Raw genomic sequence first — 17973 nt, forward strand, 5'->3', positions numbered from 1 at the left:
CACTAGGAATTTTAGTTCTTATTTATTTTGCGCATCTGCTTTTAATTGAATTATCTGCTCATGACTTTGTAAGTGCAGGGTCTTGTTGCAAATTTTGGATATTCGCTAGAAGAATGAAACGTGATGGAAACAAAGCGCCCTTGAGCAGTGGAATTTCTCAAGTTAAGAGCCACAAAGAGCCAGCACCACCCGTACGACCCGTCTGAAGTTGTACATTCGAGTTACGACCGGGGAAACGACCACATAACATGCTCACGTTTCACTTTTTATTTACTGGAGCACAAACCACAAAACACAAGAGAATTTTAGAAAAATAAGTCTCCTTGAAGATACAAATACAGGAGTGGGGGACGCAGTTAACCTATGTAGTACATCAACATTGAAGTCCTGGTATATCAAGATGTTTTGTTTTTTTACACAACAAAGAGATATGTTGTGGGCTCGGTGCAGACTACCCCTCAACTGATTACTGTGACCAAGTATAGCAATAAGACAGCTCAGCTTTTCAACACATTTAGGATTTTTTTTTTTAACACACTGTGGTCATATTGCACCAACTTGTAGAAGATGCTAAATGCGTCCTCTTATCTCACAGAATGATTTCATCCTCGAGACATTCATCTGTTCCCAGACAGCTGATGAAGGCCATACACGCTTAAACACATATTATCAGAGAGAGGAGGACAGTGTGGAGGAGATAACTGATGAATGACAACATCACACTCCACCGGCATACAGGGAAGATCGAGTACGGAGCAAGGATCACCCGTGGAAGTTGACGGAAAGGCTCTGGAAGGAGAATCCACCGAGCTTTGCACATGCAAACCTAAACCCATAACGCTCTGTTTTCAAATCTTGCTCAGCTTGTTATTCTACTGTCACGATGCATAGCAGCACAGACCAGCAGTGTTAACAGCAGTCTACTGCACCGTCTGGGATTTGCACCCTACCCTCCTACATCCTATAAATCTACAAACGCCTTGCATACAAAGAAGCAGGATTTATATGCCAGCACATGGATACATAAAGTTGAGATGAACAGATTTGCCACCCACTAAATTCTATGAGCCTATTGTGGTCTATCAGCTTACAACTTTAACCAGGTGAACTTTATCTAGTTTATGATGTGCAGAAATGTATTTGCAGCTATAATCTCCTCCTGAGATAAAGTGCAAGTTAAATACAGATGAGAAAGACAGGACGGAGGTTTGCATTCCTCTCTTTAACTCAACCTTGCAGTCACAACATTGTGTGAATGTGTCTGGGTTTATTTCCCATCATAGGTGATTCATCAGGAGCTTGATAGTTTATTTGACTTATTCCTATCTGTGGGCCTTTAAATCCCAGAGGAAAGCCAACAAAGAAAACACTGTCTGTGCGCTACCTGATCAGAGTTCTGCACACTGCTGGTCCTCCTCTAATTAAAGTACAGGGTCTTACTGTGACATACTTCCCTTTCAGTCCAATACTTTTTAAATTGAAATCCCCTACAACTATCCCTGGAGAGGTTCCACTAAAAGTGACCTGCATTGAAGCAAATCAAACAGACCAGTGTCTCCATTTTCCAACAAGCCAAGGGTGACAGCAAAATCTGCCCTTATATAGATGTGTTTATTTAGGCAAATAACAAAATGTTCTGGCGTTTGTCCAGGCACTGCAATGCAAGGCAGATAGGGTGATTTCATTAAATCTTTAATTTATTGTTGCAAGACACTGGAAAATAAACTTCCTCTCAGATGCAAATACTTGGCAGCACTCAGGCCGGTGACAACCACGAAGCAGAGGCTTACCAAACCTTTTTATAAAAAAAACAATTACACTAAATAGGACTCATGGTGTACAGAGGAACAGAAAGTAAGGTTCAAGCCAGAACTTTTTATGCAAGATCTGGCTGGACCTGCTTTGACTTGATACTGGTTCAAATTAAACGCGTCGACTTACTTGTGAAAATGTGATCCAGACCGACACATTTCATGTTAGGTTCCTCCAAGGTTACGTTTATACTGAAATAAATGGAGTTGTGGCGCCACCTAGAGACTAAGACCGCCTGCAGGTGTGAACCAGCAGAGGCCGCTGTTTAACAAGATATGAGATATTCACGGAACAGAAGCCGGAAGTTGAGAGGAGGCTTGGAAGCACCAGGACCAAGCCAGTGATGTTGTGTAACGGCACGTTTTGTAAGTAATCTCTGTCATTGTCGCTCTGACATGTGGTATTAATGTACACATTTTCGTTATGGCAGCACGCATAACACAGGATAACCTCGTCGTAATGACTTGTTTCGTGTTAAAGAAGCCGAAGAGCTATACAGGTGCCAGAGCTGAACAGCAGATGATGTTCGGCTCGCTGTTAGCTTAGCAGGTTAGCCTAGCCACGTAAACAATGGACGGCTCCGAGAGAATTTGACGTTTCTTTCGACTTTGTGTCGCTTACATAACCTTCTAGTTTATTACGTTTGTAGTAAATTGTTTGGTTTAAACACACATCGTATACCTTCACTTCCCCATTTCACACTTTGCCTCTTCACATGGTAATTTGCCTAAAATCAGTCACCCGTTCATGTTTAGTGTGCGAACATTGTGCATAATATACCATTAACCTTACATAACCCTGCTAAAGTGAATTCATATTTAACATTTTTGGATAGGCCGCACACTAAAACTTCATTAGTTAACTGTATATATTTTTTATTTAAGTTGTTGAAGAGTTTATACCTGGCAGTGATTTAAATGGGTGTCAATGACTGTGTTTGCAGCTGCATCATTATGCCTGTAGAAGGTACAGAGGACCAGGCGTCCTCCTCTCTCTCCAGCCCGGCTAGTGCTGCTCTTACCCCGGGAGGGACAGAGGAGGATGGAGCTACTGGGGGCTCAGCAGTCTGTACTTTCCCTCAAAACAGCCAGGGCTCTGAGGCTGCAGCAGTCTATCCGGCCAACACCGGACCTGGGGAGAGCAGCAGTGGTGAGCTATGCAACACACTGACACAGAAATTAAAACTAACTGACCAAAGAATCTGTCATCGCAAACACTCAGTCGCTTAATGTATTTAAACGTGTGGTGCGTTCAAGCTGGCAAGAGGTCTGGAGCCTTGCTGCACATCAACAGACAGCGCATCCAAGCAGCGTCTGCCAGTTCTGGAGCTGATGAACTGCAAGGCCTTGGTGTGGCCGTGTACGACCAGGATGTCCTGGAGCAAGGGGTTCTGCAGCAAGTGGACGAGGCCATCCAGGAGGCCAGTCAGGCGGCTGCTAAAGTTGAGGCTGAGAAGGAGTACGAGTCTGTGCTGGATGATCTCAGGTAAAGAGATGTCTTGGTAGAAACATATCTGTGTCCGTTTGAACCTCCTTGTGACAGTGTTTCAAGCAGTTTCCTTGTTTATTTATTGTAATTTCAGTGTTATAAAGTTTTAAACAAATGCTGAATACCATAACATTCTTAAAGCTTAAGATTTAGTGCAGTACTAATACAATAGAATGCATTTGATTTACTTGTATACTAGGGTGAACAATTACCTTGCAATACCCCAAAAACCTTATAGTAGCTGATAAATCTCATTATGCTTTTAATGGTTTGTGTTTCAGGTCCGTTACAGCGTCTCTAAAACATATCAACAAGATTATTGAGCAGCTGTCCCCTTACGCAGCCTCCAGCAAAGACATCAGTAGGAAGATTGAATCTGTCAAACGTCAGAAAGAAAATAAGGTAAAATACTGCATGTGACGAGCCTTCAAATGATCAATAATATGGCTTAGATAGTAATGTTATAATTGCGTGATGTCGATAGTGACAGTGATGAATCTTTTAATTCAGGAGAAACAGCTAAAGAAAGTTAGAGCCAAACAGAAGCGTCTTCAGGCCATTCTGGGAGGAGAGGACACTCTGAGGGTGGAAGCTGAGCTTCTGGCAGAGGATGACGAAGAGGAAGGTGATTCATTTTAAATTTGTTCTTATTTTTCTTTGTACTGACTAAAAACTGTACATACTTTGTGAGCAACTGTAATCAGCAGAGAAACAGAAATCAGAAACCAGCGTCTGGTTCGAGACTGAAACCCACTGAACTCAATAATACCAGTTTCTGTCATGGTCACCAAAAAGGACTTTCTGTGCCATTAGATTGTATTTGAAACGAACATACAGAACTATCATCGCGTCTTTTCATTGTTTTAACATTTACATTTATGATTGTATTGTCTTTCACTGTCCTGCAGTGGCCCTTGAGGCCAGTTTACTTTCATTCCAGAAGTGAAAACCGTGAACTAATGTCTGTGATGCATAATACCAAAGCCAAAAAGCTGTCAGTCAGTAGATCACAGATAGGGACAAAAAACCTGCATTCATTTGCTGCAGTTATAAGAATGTGTGCTAAAAGTTTACACATCTGTTACTATAATTACAACAACCCGGCTTTCAATTGATTTGTAGATCAAAATAAAATCATCACTATCTGATTAATTTTTTATGATCACATGTTTTATATTTCTAGTACAATAAATCATTTTGGATTTTGGACTGTGTTCAGTTTCTGTTTTCTCATGTTTTAGAGAAGAGCCAAGCGGAGTGGAGTTCACTCACACATTTCCAGATTGAAAAAATTGCAAATGTAAAAATATTTGCACCATCAAATTTACACATTACACATACACATAAATTAAATCTTTAAATTCTTCTTGCAGTTGTGCACAATGATTATTGTGATTGTCGATAAACTGCCAATGAAATCGTATCGTTATTCACACTAAGAAAACTCACCAACGTATCATTCAAGACAGTTCTGTGTTTAATCCTGTATTTGTGTGTTTTATGGCAGAAGCCGGGCCGTCCACACTGGGCAGCATGCTCATGCCAGCCCAAGAGACAGAATGGGAGGAGCTTATCAGGAAAGGTCACATGACTCCATTTGGAACCCGAATCCAGCAGGAAGTAAAGAAGGAGCCTCGGAAATTGATGCTTGCCGAGAACTCTGCTTTTGACGAGTACTTGGCCGACCAAGCCAAGTTGGCTACAGAGAGGAAGAGGGCCCCTCTTCTGAAGAAGAAGAGGGGCTCGGGATTCAGCCCTGATAAGAAGTCCAAGGGGGGAATAAAACGAAACTCTTCCTCTTCCAAGGATAAAAAACTGAAGAAGCGTATGCGAAAGCTGCAGATCACTGCTCTGAAGGCCCATCCTAAAGCTCGGCCCAAGACTGAGCCACAGCCGCCGAAGCTAAAGAGACGACGTCACACTGAAGCCGAAGAGACAGACAGCGAGGGGTCAGTGTACCTGCCCAGTGATGAGGGAATAGATCCTGACCAAGAGGAGAGAGAAGCAATGGAAGAGGGCTTCGGGGAGGATGATGATGATGAGGAGTATGAGTTAAAAGCGTACAAGAGAAAAATTGAAGGTAGAGGAAGGAAGAATGTCAAGAAAAAAGACAGTGAGGATGAATATTCTCCCGAGAGTTCGGAGGAAGAGGACGATGTTAAGGCAAAAGACAAGAAAAACAAAGACGATGGAGATCTGGAGTTCTACAGGCGACGAATAAGGTGCGACCATGTACTATAAGTGTATAAGTATATGCTGCTGTAAACTTTATGTTTTGATGTGAAGGTGTAGAAAGTTTTCATCCTCTGAAGACCATGCAGAAATCCAAATGACGTGGTTAACAAACACCAGATCGAGCCTTTTACTTTGCTTCCCATTTGTAATGGCAGCGGTGCAAATGTGCTATTGTTATTCCTTTCACTTAAGGAGAAAAGCAGTTGGGTTTTGCTGGCTACATGGTGCAGAAACAGAGTTAATCCCAGATGAGATTGGCAGCTGTTTCTTGACTAAGCAAATTCACTCCCTGCTCTTCTTCTCTCTCTGCTCTCACACTGGCCTAATTATCCTCCTGCACATGGTTTTATACACTCACTCACTCTAATGCTCAAATTAATGGAAGAGCAGCCCTAATGAGATTTCATATTTATAGCTGCCAAATAAATTGTGTTGGCATGTGTCCTTTTTTCTGCACTGTAGTGATTGAATGTCAATTCAACAGCATAGACACGGCATGGATGGATGGTGAGGCTAGCTTATACGAGGAATGATATTATTAGAGTGGGCGGTATTTGTAGTTTGGTGGGGGGGTGGAGCGGGGGCAGAAAAGTGTAATTAACTGAACCAATGCTTAGTCTTGACTTAATTAGAGAGTGTGGTCTCCCAGGCCCAGCTAAAGGACCAGTTTCATGGCAGGGTGACAGGACCAGGCCCAAATGAAGATGGATTCTTATCCTCTGCACCTCGCACCTTTCTGGGGAACTCGCACTACTAATTGTCTGTATCAATCTTCATTTGCTGTGCGACGACTGTGCCTCTAACTGCCCTCTCGCCTGCACTATTAAAACTGTTCTCCTTTACATTTCCCTTTTTGCTCTAGATGTTCCTTCGCTCCAGGGAAATACTCAAAACATTTGCTTTACATACACCTGTGTAGACAGGTCTTGAAATAAATCACTGAGTGCAAGAGGTTCAAATTCAACATCTATCTTTCTGTTCTCTGTGTCCACTTATCCTGTTCAGACATTAATGTAGCTGAACCTTTTCCAGCAACGTAAGGGGGCAGCTACACCCTCTATAGATTGTTGGCCTGTGACAAGTCTAATATGGAGACAACATGACACTTGATATATATCATTCTTATTTTTTTTTTCAGTGTCTCCTAGCTCAACAGTTTCCATTCTCGCGTATCCGCCCAAAACTCTTTTCTCTAAAACAGAGAAATCCATCATTCCCCTACTAAGGTGTGCTAATTCTCCTTCTACATTTATTCATTTTCTTTCCAGGACGTGGAAGCGGCAGCGTCTTCTAGAAAGGGAGGAGAAGAGGGAAAGGGGCGAAGAGCTCACAGACGACAGCGATGCAGAGTTTGATGAAGGCTTCAAAGTTCCTGGTTTCATCTGGAAAAAACTCTACAAGTAAGTTTAATATAAGACATTAGTGGAAATGGAGATAAATGGAGATAAACATCTTTTATCTATCGCGAATGTGATAACAAAGCACAAACGGCCATAAAAAGATTAATGTTCAAAAAATTACCTGTGTTCCTTGCTCTGCATTTCACCTACTGCCACTTTTGTTATCCAGTTGTAATAATGAACCAAAGGTTATTTCATTGACTAACTATAAATCTGGTCAGTGCCAGTGCAGGTTACTGCTTGTCATTGTTAAAAAACATTTTGTTGAACATTGAGTTCTGCTTGATTGATAAATAAAGATTTGCCATCTTCTAAAACTTGGCTTGTGCTCCTGCAATACATCTACTCAGAGCCTACGCAATGTCTGGTTTAAACATTTATACTACTTCTGCAGGCATTGTTTTGTTTGGAGGTTTTCATAATTGTGCTCCTAAAACACTAGTTGGCAAACACTCGGTGTGTTGAGTCTCTCTGTGTACGTCACACGACTGGAACTGAGCAGATTATATTGGAGGTGGAGCAAATAAATGTCAGACAAAAGTTACTTTTACTGAAATCTAAATCACTGCAACACAGAAAAGAGAGAGGGCGTCTGAGTAGATGTTTTGCAAAAGGCAGAAGGAGACGATTGAGAAAATGCATTTCAGACCTCAGCTGTTGCAGTCTTTCTCACCGTGAAGCGTAGTTACATTTCTGGCGACTGGCATATTTGGACGTCCATGGTCGCTTTCACGTGCAGGTGTTGGAAATTTTTGCATAAACGTGTGTAATATTTTCAGATACCAGCAGACGGGCGTGCGGTGGATGTGGGAACTCCACTGTCAGCAGGCAGGTGGCATCCTGGGAGATGAGATGGGACTGGGTAAAACCATCCAGGTCATCTGCTTTCTGGCTGGACTGAGCTACAGCAAACTGAGGACAAGAGGGTGCAACTACAGGTATATATACACACACACATACGCACACACACACACAAACAAACTGTGTCCAGAGACTGTGTGTCTGTATGGTATGAATATTTGATTAGGGGGATTTCTGCTTGAGAGTGTTCGTCTGAATTATTAAACATGTTTCAATTATCAGACTCTTCACTTTCTTACTGCAGACATCAGAGAAAACAGTGACACTCTGTGTGTGGGGTTGTGTGTTTGAGAGAGAGTGTGTTTGAGTGTCTTTGTGAACACTTAAAATGAATTTCCAGACTCATGAAGCGAGGGTGGAGCAGGTGCGGGACAAAATAATCAGCCACAGGAAAAAATAAAGGAGTGGTGGTGGTGGTAATCTGGTTTTACTGCACGAACAGCTCTCGTGCATTTAGTAGGTGGAGCTTCCCTGATGGTCAATACTCTGTCTACTATAGACGCCCACAAATTGATTGCTTGCAAACTCAATTATGGCCCAGTATCAATAGCTACCACCAGGCAGAGGTTCATACCAGCCCATTAGTGTATCTTTGTGTGTGTCTGTGTGTGTTTGACGAAGTTCTTGTAAATCTTCACAGAAGAGCTGAGGATATCTCCGTGCACTCTCCTCGACTCATTTGTTAGCCTCAGAGATTGAGTTGAGAAGTAGAAGAAGACTATGTAACTGGATCATTCTGTTGGCCCATGACTTCTTCTCTCATGCCCGAGTGCATCATACATTGCACATGCAAGCCAAGCATATTTTCATTTGTTTCTCTATTGGGCAAGGCCTTTATTTTCTATGATTTGCAATAGAAATGATGACTTTAATTTGCTGAAGGTACCCAAAGTTAATTAAACAAGTTGCTTTGTTTACCCATCTGAATCACAGGTTTGGGATTAAACGTGCCTCTGCTGTGTGTGTTGGTTGCAGGTACGCTGGCCTGGGTCCGACCGTCATTGTGTGTCCAGCTACAGTCATGCACCAGTGGGTGAAGGAGTTTCACACCTGGTGGCCTCCTTTTAGAGTGGCAGTTCTGCATGAAACTGGCTCCTTCACCAGCAACAAGGTACATGAGTATTTGCGCGTGTGTTTGCAAATTCTTCTTATTTTTATTTAGCGTGAAAGTTCTTCTTTGCCTCTGGGGGGCACTAGAGGGCTGTTTATACATTGTTTCCTCCTAACCTTCACCCCTCTTTCACATTGAGAGAGGTCCCCTATTTGGAAAACTGTCTCAAATAAGTAAGTTGCACTGACAAAGAAAAACTTAACTGACTGTGGCCTGTGTGTTTTCCTGTGTTGCAGGAAAAGCTTATTCCAGAAATAGCAGCCTGTCATGGTATCCTGATCACCTCATACTCAGCTGTGAGGCAAATGCAGGACTCCCTACAGCGCTACAACTGGCACTATATTATTCTGGATGAGGGCCATAAGATTAGGAATCCAAATGCTGGAGTTACTACAGCGTGCAAACAGGTATTGTTCATGCACAGACATATGCACATTTATGACAAAGTGGTTACTTTTGTTTAACTTTTGAGGTAAGAATGTAACATGATGCCATATTTGTAGCTGTGCGCCACTTCTATGCTCTTGCTCTGTCATAGTTCTGCATCCTATGCCGTAGTCTGACAAAAAAACTGTAACTGCACATGCATGTCTACACAAATTCTCCCTCCTTCTGCCTTCCACAAACCATCTGCCCAGATGTTTTCTCTGTTTTCTATGTTGAAGTGACTTCAGTAAAACAGCTGTTTAACATTTATTAACTCCAATATGAGCCACTCAGTTTGAGTTGTTTGTTGTTGTTCTCAGAGAAACTCAGCACAGCTGACTAGTTGTAAAGTATTGTAGCCTAACTAGCTTTTGTCTTGTCTTTTCTCTAGTTTCGCACTCCTCACAGGTTCATCCTGTCAGGCTCTCCTATGCAGAACAATTTGAAGGAGCTGTGGTCTCTTTTCGACTTTGTCTTCCCCGGAAAACTGGGGACATTGCCTGTTTTCATGGAGCAGTTCTCTGTGCCAATTACCATGGGAGGATACAGCAACGCCTCACCTGTACAGGTACACAAACAAACACAAAATGTTTGAACTGAGTTGGAATTAGTTTAAATGCTGCGTATATCCATCAACTCTATAAGTAAACCTGTAACTGTAACAAATGGATGCAGTGATGATGATGATGATGATGATGATGATGATGATGATGATGATATGCTTAAGGGGCTTTTGAAAATTCACATACATTCATATATGCACACGTTTGGAGTGCTAGATGGAAGTAGGTTTAAAAGGAGGGAAAGTGGAACAACAGAACCATTAAGTGTAGTGCAGGATAATGTTGGTCCATGCAAAGGAACTTCAGCCCATCCCTTGTGTGCGAGAGAGGGAGAGGCTAAAGTAGAGAGCTAGTGAGCTAAATTGTGGCCCTTTGTCATTAGTGTTCAATCGTTAATAACCCACTGACTGTATAGATTTAATTATTTAAGCTGGCTATTGATGCTTCTTCCGCTGTCGATAATAAAAACCTTTACTAATTATTAATGTTATTAAATGGTCAGAGAAGGCAAAGCTCTGCTGCTTTATCCTCTTCTCGAAATTCTCAGAGTAGCATGCCCTTGAATGATTTATAATGTGTATGTACAGCTGGATGTACAGTATGTAAAAATGTATGTGTTTGGGGTGTGGCTCTGTGAGCATGTGGATGTGGGGTCCATCGCTAAAGCCCGATTTTAAACGCCCATGTGAATCCACTCAGCAGCCTGAGCAGAGATCACCGGATCGTCTGCTGCCCTCCTCTCCTCCTTTCCCACTCCAGTTCATCGAGCCCTAAATCCCTCCGTGTTATTGTCCCCTCCAGCTTTGCCCGGTGTGTCTTTGATCCCTCTGCGGACCCCCAGCGAGTTAATGTTTAAAAGGCTAACCGGCTTTTAGCACCAACTCTAGATAAGGTGTAGCAGGCCATTTGCAGTGGGGCTTCTGGTGTAGGGTGGGACCGAACTCCCCCTCTGTTTCCAATGGTGCTGGCCTGTAGTGCTGATGAAAGAGGAGGGCTCTGTCCCACGAGACCAACAGCACTCTGATCAATGTTTAATGGCTCGTAGTGCTGAGAGGGACAGCAACATGAGGGAGGTGATGAGAGAGCGGAGGAAGAGCTAAACGACAGTCATGGCTCACGTACGCGGAAACGTTGGTGTGTTCGTTTGTTCGATGCGCTGAATTTAAGCCTGTTTTGTTGTAAAGCAGATTGTCTATCCTGAAAGGCTTAACTGTTGTGTATTTCCAGGTCCAGACAGCGTTTAAGTGTGCGTGTGTGCTGAGGGACACCATAAATCCTTACCTGCTCAGAAGAATGAAGGCAGACGTCAAGGCCAACCTCTCCCTGCCTGACAAAAATGAACAGGTATTCATCATGCTCTGAGGCTTTTGACCCTGCTCTGTCTGCGTATTGAACCGCCTCTAACATCTAGATCTCTTAACAGGGGAGATGTTTATCTGATTGGATGTGACTCTATGTGCCACGTCTAAGGAGTATTTGATGAATGTGCATTGCCCTTGTCAGGTGAAGCCAGCTAATAAAGTCCCAGTAAAGTAAAAGGAGCAGGTATTCATTAAGGTGGCCGGTCTCTGGTCTGTCCTCGTGGCTGACGCTGGTTGACTCCTCGGTCCACTTCAGCTCATTAAGTCGGTCCCTGAGGACACAGCTGGCTTCAAAAAACACATAGCTTCCCTCTAATTTCTCTTTTCACGCACTTCACTTCATCAAGGGGCTTTAAAGTGGATGTTCAGTGCTCATTACATGCTCTTACTCTGCCCTCCTTTTGTGCGTAGGTTCTGTTTTGCAGATTAACAGAAGATCAGCGGCAGGTGTATCAGAGCTTCTTAGATTCCAAAGAGGTCTACCAAATACTAAACGGGGACATGCAGGTAAGCCTGCCTCTCATAGAGTTTTATGTTGCGCTCACTTGCTTAAAGAGAAAACTTACAACAAGACCTACTGTGTTATTTAGCCACTTAACTGATACGTTCATGTTTGACGCTCTCACTCTCCGTGTATTTGTGTGTATTTTTAGCAACTCTTGTCACATTAAAGGTCACCAACTCGAAGTGGCATCTGTGCAATTTGCCGTGTGCATTTTGTTAAACCCCTAATAGCTTGACTTTCTTTAAGACGCTCACTTTAAGAAGGTTATGTTCCTCTCACATTAGCCAAACCCTTGAGAGAAACATTGGACCATTTATCACCACTGACCAAATGGACGTGGTTGGAGAGCCAGGGGTTACCACTGACCAGACACACACACACACACATGCACATGCTTTCATAGATGTATTCAGTGGTCAGTCTCCGTCCATTAACCACCATTACTAATGCAGTGACCGTTGGGCCTTCATCAAGACACAGCCTTTATTGTCCGTAAATAAATTATTTAACTCGTTCTTGTAAATGTGTTCATTTGTTTAAAGGTGCAACACAGTTAAATTTGCTGTTTTACACCAGGTTTGTCACCAAATGTATTCGTTAAGGAAACAACCTTTTTTCTTTCTTTTTGCTTTTTGTGCCGTTTAGGTTTTCTCGGGTTTGATAGCGCTGCGTAAAATCTGTAACCACCCGGACCTTTTCTCAGGCGGGCCCCGGATGCTTAGAGGAATCCCAGAGGACCAGCTGACTGAAGAGGAACATTTCGGGTTTTGGAAACGGTCAGGGAAGCTGATAGTGGTGGAGTCACTGCTGCGTCTCTGGTTCAAACAGGGCCACAGGGTCCTGCTCTTCACTCAGTCTAGACAGGTTAGGAACACGACTTTCTGATCGCTTCCATTTTGCAAATGCTTAGCGTTGTGCTAATGTCATTTCTCTCCACTGCGATGCCACATCTATGTATAGCGTTTGCTGCTGTCTACCTGCAAGCCATGTGTCTGTGTGACAGAGAGAGCGGTGCACAAGTGAGAGAGTGTGTGTATGTGATAGAGGCCCCAGCTGTTGCAGTCAATACCAATGAGATTATACCTCAGAGGGAACCTGAGACCCTCCCTGTCGGTATCTCTGTCCATGTAATATTAATCTGCTCTAATCCTTTTAGAGATAATCCAGACCTCAGCCCCCCTTTCTCTCCATGTCTTTGCCTTTTCTGCGTCTCTCTGATGACTTCATCGTCTCCCTCCTTTCCAGATGCTGGACATCTTCGAGGTGTTTGTGAGAGAGAAAAACTACTCATACCTGAAAATGGATGGCACAACCCCGATAGCTTCGCGGCAGCCGCTCATTGCTCGCTACAATGAGGTAAGGATTAGTCATCCCTAATGGCTTTGAGTGTTTCCCATGAAAAATCCTGTCCTCGGGGACAAAATGCTTCAGTGGAACCCCGCTCACCCTGAGGTGGAAACGCTAATTGGTGACAATCTGTTGTTCAAAGTGGATCCTACCTTATTTTCTGTGTGTGGAATGTGTTAGCATTAAAGCTTAAATGTGTGTCTTGAAAATTTTAACATTTATGAATGTTTTTGGGATTTAATGTGTTATCTCTGCTGCTGAGAATAGTTTATTGTCTTTATATGGGATTCAATTAAAGTGAATAAGAGACTGTTATTACAGGCATATAACATTTTTACTAATCATGTATAACTACATCCCAAAGGGATTATTAAAAGGAGTAAATAACTGGACATTTTTCCCCTTGCCTTTCTTTGTTGTAGGACAAATCCATTTTTATCTTCTTGTTGACCACTAAAGTCGGAGGTCTGGGAGTCAATCTGACTGGAGCCAACCGAGTCATCATTTACGATCCAGACTGGAACCCCAGTACTGACACTCAGGTTAGACAGACACGAGATAATTCAGATAAAACATTAATGATTCTCATCCTCGTGTGAGTCTTACTTAAAGCTGCTTTATTCGACAAAAGCACTTATTAAAAACGGTGCACTTCCTTCCTTTCTTCCTTTAATGCCTTTAATCATTTAATTGAATGTATTATGATGTTCACAGGCTCGGGAACGTGCATGGAGGATCGGTCAGAAGCAGCAAGTGACAATCTATAGGCTGCTTACTGCAGGGACCATCGAAGAGAAAATCTACCACAGGTCAGGAAGGAGGTTTTTTTTTTATGTTTGTCTGTAAGAACGTCTTTACAATTAAAGAATCAAATTAAAAAGCGTCATTTGGCTGCACTCCTTTCTCTCGCTCCGTCTTTCATTTTAGCTGTCTTTCCGCTGGCTTCACACATTTCACAGGTATTAGTAATGACGGTTACGGTTACTGCTTGCATCACTTCTGTATAACTACTTGCACTATCCTAGTTCTCAGTAATTGAAACGCTTTCCTGCATTATTAAATGGCCAATTGAGGACTTCTAAACTGTTGCTCTGTTTGGTTTGTCTCTGTAAAGTGCTTTCAAAAAGCAAGGTGGAAAAACTGCAGGGATTCTATTTTGATACATACTGTAGTGAGGTTAACTAATTTTCTCATCCATCAGCCAAACTACTCTGTAGTGGTTGTGGATCGGGATTGCCTGCTGGGTTAAAATAGCAAATTACATACGAGTGTCTAATTGTGTTTTATGTCTGTTGTAATTCAGGCAAATCTTCAAACAGTTTCTCACCAATCGCGTTCTCAAGGATCCCAAACAGAGACGGTTCTTCAAGTCTAATGATATCTATGAGCTCTTTACTTTGTCTAATCCTGATGGGGATCAGGGAACAGAGACCAGTGCCATATTTGCAGGTATGTAGATTTTTCTTTTTTTTAATTCTTACCTGTAAAGGTTTATAAATGACTTGAATGTCTTTAGAAAAAAATCCACCTGACAATCATTGGTTATCATCCTCAAACAGGTACAGGCTCTGATGTCAAAGCACCTAAAAAACCTGAAAGGCCAAGGTCGGCACACATGGTAAACAATGGTAGACATACACATAAACGCTCCTCAATAAACTGCGGTGAAACGGGTACCGACAACAGACACTCCCTAACAGACATTCCTCCCGTAGGGGATGGAAACACCTCTCCATGCAGTAAAATCTCTCAGGATAAATCCAATGTCCCCGTGGACATTGAAAGCACCAACCAAAATAATGTAAATCTAGTGCCAAATATTTCACCAAATGTACAGCGTACAGGACAAAATAATAAAGACTGGGATCCAGCCAAGCCAGCAGTGAAAAACTCAACCGACCATCACCAGCACCGAGATCAAGACTCTACCCTGAGTAGCCCACAGAAACACAGGGAGAAGAGAAAGCACTGTGACTCCGCTGACCAGGACAAGCATAAGAAACGCAAACACTCCAGGGACGTTCGATTTGAAGGCCGCCGTATTTCTCATTTGGTGAAGAAAAGGACCTATAAGAAGGCAGAGGATGACGACAATGCTACAGAGGATGGGAAAAAATCTGATGATTACGTCTTGGCAAAGCTCTTCAAGAAGTCTGGTAGGCTTTTTGTGCTCATTTCCTAGTATCAGAATTTTTTTTTTCTTTTGTGTAAATGTTATAAAACAGTCATTTTGTCTCACCTTCTGTGGTCTCCTTCAGGAATCCACAGTGTGATGCAGCATGACACCATCATGGAGTCCTCCAACCCTGACTATGTTCTCGTGGAGGCAGAGGCCAACAGGGTGGCTAAAGATGCCCTCAAAGCTCTTAAGGTTTCTCGACAGCAGTGCAGACTCCCCTTCAATAGACCTCCTCCTACACCTGCTAAGTACGTCGTCCCATATTGCCACTCGTTTTGTTTAGAGCTTCACTAGTCTGACAAACCTCACTCATTTTTTCGCTTATGTCTCAGGAAACGTTTTGGACAAAAGAAGAATTCTCTCTTAGTTGAGCAATCAGTTCAGTCTGCCCCCACTCCAAGCAAATGCAAGGTAATGGCCGTGTTCTTATGGGGTGATACTACACTTTGATTATGGCGTGTATTTGTTAATTTGTGTTGCCATGTTGTGAATATTAATTGATTTCTCTGTTTAGGACGCTGCCGTCATAAAGAAGTCTGTGCCAAAGAAACCTGGTTCAGGAGCTCTTTTTAGTGGGGAGGGGCCAGAAAGTGACTCCGCCCCACTCTCCTCCTCCTCTCTGCTGGCTAAGATGAGAGCCCGTAACCACCTCAACACGCCCTCCAGCCAGAGAGAGGAAGTAGAAGAGGAGGAGGAGGAGGACGGCTCTGGAGCTCCAGGAACAAGCCTCCCTCCTGTTCCGCCCACTGAGCATGACGACCTGCTGGTGGACCTGCGCAACTTCGTCGCCTTCCAGGCAAACGTGGACGGGCAGGCCACCACCCAGGAGGTCCTGGAGTATTTCAAACCACGGCTGACCAAGGAACAGACGCCCGTCTTTAGGGAGCTACTCAGGAGCATCTGTGACTTTCATAGGACCTCTGGCCAGGAGGGAATCTGGAGACTGAAGGAGAGCTTTCGCTGAGTGAAAGACAGTCACCTGTGAATCATATTTGAATGTGTCTGTCAATATCTTTTTTTTTTGTTTTGTTTATTTGTTACTTATTGTCTGTCAAAATGAGATCTCCAAAATGCATTAGATCAAATGTTACAGTTTCTAATGGAAGGGCCAAATAATACTAAAGCCATTTTGTGGTACAATAGCGAGTTCGCTGATAAAGCCACACAGTTATCACTTAATTCACACTTGAAAGGTTGATCTCTTCCACTCTCTCGTTTATTTAAGCTGTAATATAAATTGGTTTTGAGTTTTGTGCTTTACATTGTTCAAGCGTGATCGCATTTGCTTCCGTCTCTGTTCAATGTTTTTTCTACCTGGTCATACTTGAATTTATTTGTTTTTCTTAACTGAAGGTTCCATTGGAAGGATTAAACTATATTAACTCCACTAAATACATGCTGAGATATGTGCCGTTTGCTTTCAAACACGACCTCACATTTTATAACATCCATTCATGTGTCAATTTGTTAGTCAGAGCATCCTATAGGATTTGGTAGATTTTGTAATGACTGACTTTCCTGTACTGTAGGGGTAAGAGTAAATTGAAATGGGGAAAAAAATGTCAATTAGCTGCCAGAATTTCATATATGTATATAAAAAAATAAATATGTTGAATTGTCTTGCATATGTTAGTTACTGATTTTTTTTCCTGCATTGGTTGTCTCGAATGTGCACAGAAGTATAACAAAAAACTGACTTGACTTGAAAATATGTAAAAAACAGAAACAATGGACCATGCGGAACCGGTTTTATAGGATTTTGGTAAATTTTAATGTTTATGAACTGTACTGTATTCAAACCATGTGGTACATTTTGAGATTTTGAAATAATATATCAGCATTTGATACAGTTTAAGGCCACTAGAGTTGTACCTATGTGTGAATTAAGTATGGTGCTGACCAAGGTCCTGAAATGCTGCCCTGTAGATGATTGTTAAAAATGTTGGCCTGAACAGGGAACGCATAATCTGCAAACCTAGTTAAAATTTATTTGTAAAAAAAAAAAAAAAAAAAAATGTCTCTACCAGCGGAGATGAGCGAGTAATTTCATTTAGTCATTTAAGCAATCAGCAGAGGATGGAGGAGAAAGGCGCTGACAGGAAGCATACGCACACTTTAGGCCTGCACTCTTGTCAGAGTTGTCTAGACCAAATATTGGGATAAAGTTATCAACCGTTATTTGATTTCAATTTTCTCCACGCACCTCGCCGAGGTCATAATAACAACTTTATTTTCAGTGGTGCATAAATTAATTACGCGCATTTAATAACTAAAATATCATTATATTCCCCCTTTAATAACATAAACGCTGCACGCCAGGGAAACCCTTAATAGCGCGGGGCCCTGTAACTGGCCATTATCCGCCTGTAATGATATTACAGAACCAATTACGCGCCATTAGAAGGGATTTTCTGCACTTTATGTGGTTTAGTCCAATCCCGCACTCCTCTTCTAAATTTCAGCTGCTTCTCGAAGCCTCATTTTGCCTCCACCTCAGAGACGCATGGCGTCTGCGCTCTGTCGTCCCAGATGCGCTTTAAAACTAATTGAAAGGGTCCCGCAGCAGATCATTTATCTGAGGAAGCGAAATAAATCGCAGGACCCCTTGCTGTGAACAAAATCAAAAATTTGGCCTTGTGAGTGTTCTACATGCGCAACCCCTTGTAAAGTGGACCCCCTAACACA

At 42.5% G+C, this 17973-nt stretch overlaps 1 protein-coding gene across 1 annotated transcript; it reads left to right on the top strand.

The window, feature by feature from the left end:
* The first annotated feature begins 2111 nt into the window (after positions 1–2111).
* ercc6 (excision repair cross-complementation group 6) lies at positions 2112–16913 on the top strand. Its single transcript, XM_047603549.1, has 22 exons — positions 2112–2177; positions 2756–2961; positions 3069–3297; positions 3582–3702; positions 3811–3925; positions 4808–5522; positions 6804–6935; positions 7715–7873; positions 8772–8907; positions 9144–9314; positions 9725–9901; positions 11124–11240; positions 11669–11764; positions 12408–12626; positions 13008–13118; positions 13532–13651; positions 13824–13918; positions 14413–14558; positions 14669–15265; positions 15368–15536; positions 15621–15699; positions 15803–16913. The coding sequence occupies exons 2-22, from the start codon at positions 2766–2768 to the stop codon at positions 16250–16252; spliced, it is 4350 nt and encodes a 1449-aa protein (XP_047459505.1). The 5' UTR covers positions 2112–2177; positions 2756–2765; the 3' UTR covers positions 16253–16913.
* The last annotated feature ends 1060 nt before the right edge of the window (positions 16914–17973 follow it).

The sequence above is a fragment of the Mugil cephalus genome, chromosome 13 (assembly GCF_022458985.1).
Source record: "Mugil cephalus isolate CIBA_MC_2020 chromosome 13, CIBA_Mcephalus_1.1, whole genome shotgun sequence".
In the NCBI taxonomy this organism is placed as follows: Eukaryota; Metazoa; Chordata; class Actinopteri; order Mugiliformes; family Mugilidae; genus Mugil; species Mugil cephalus.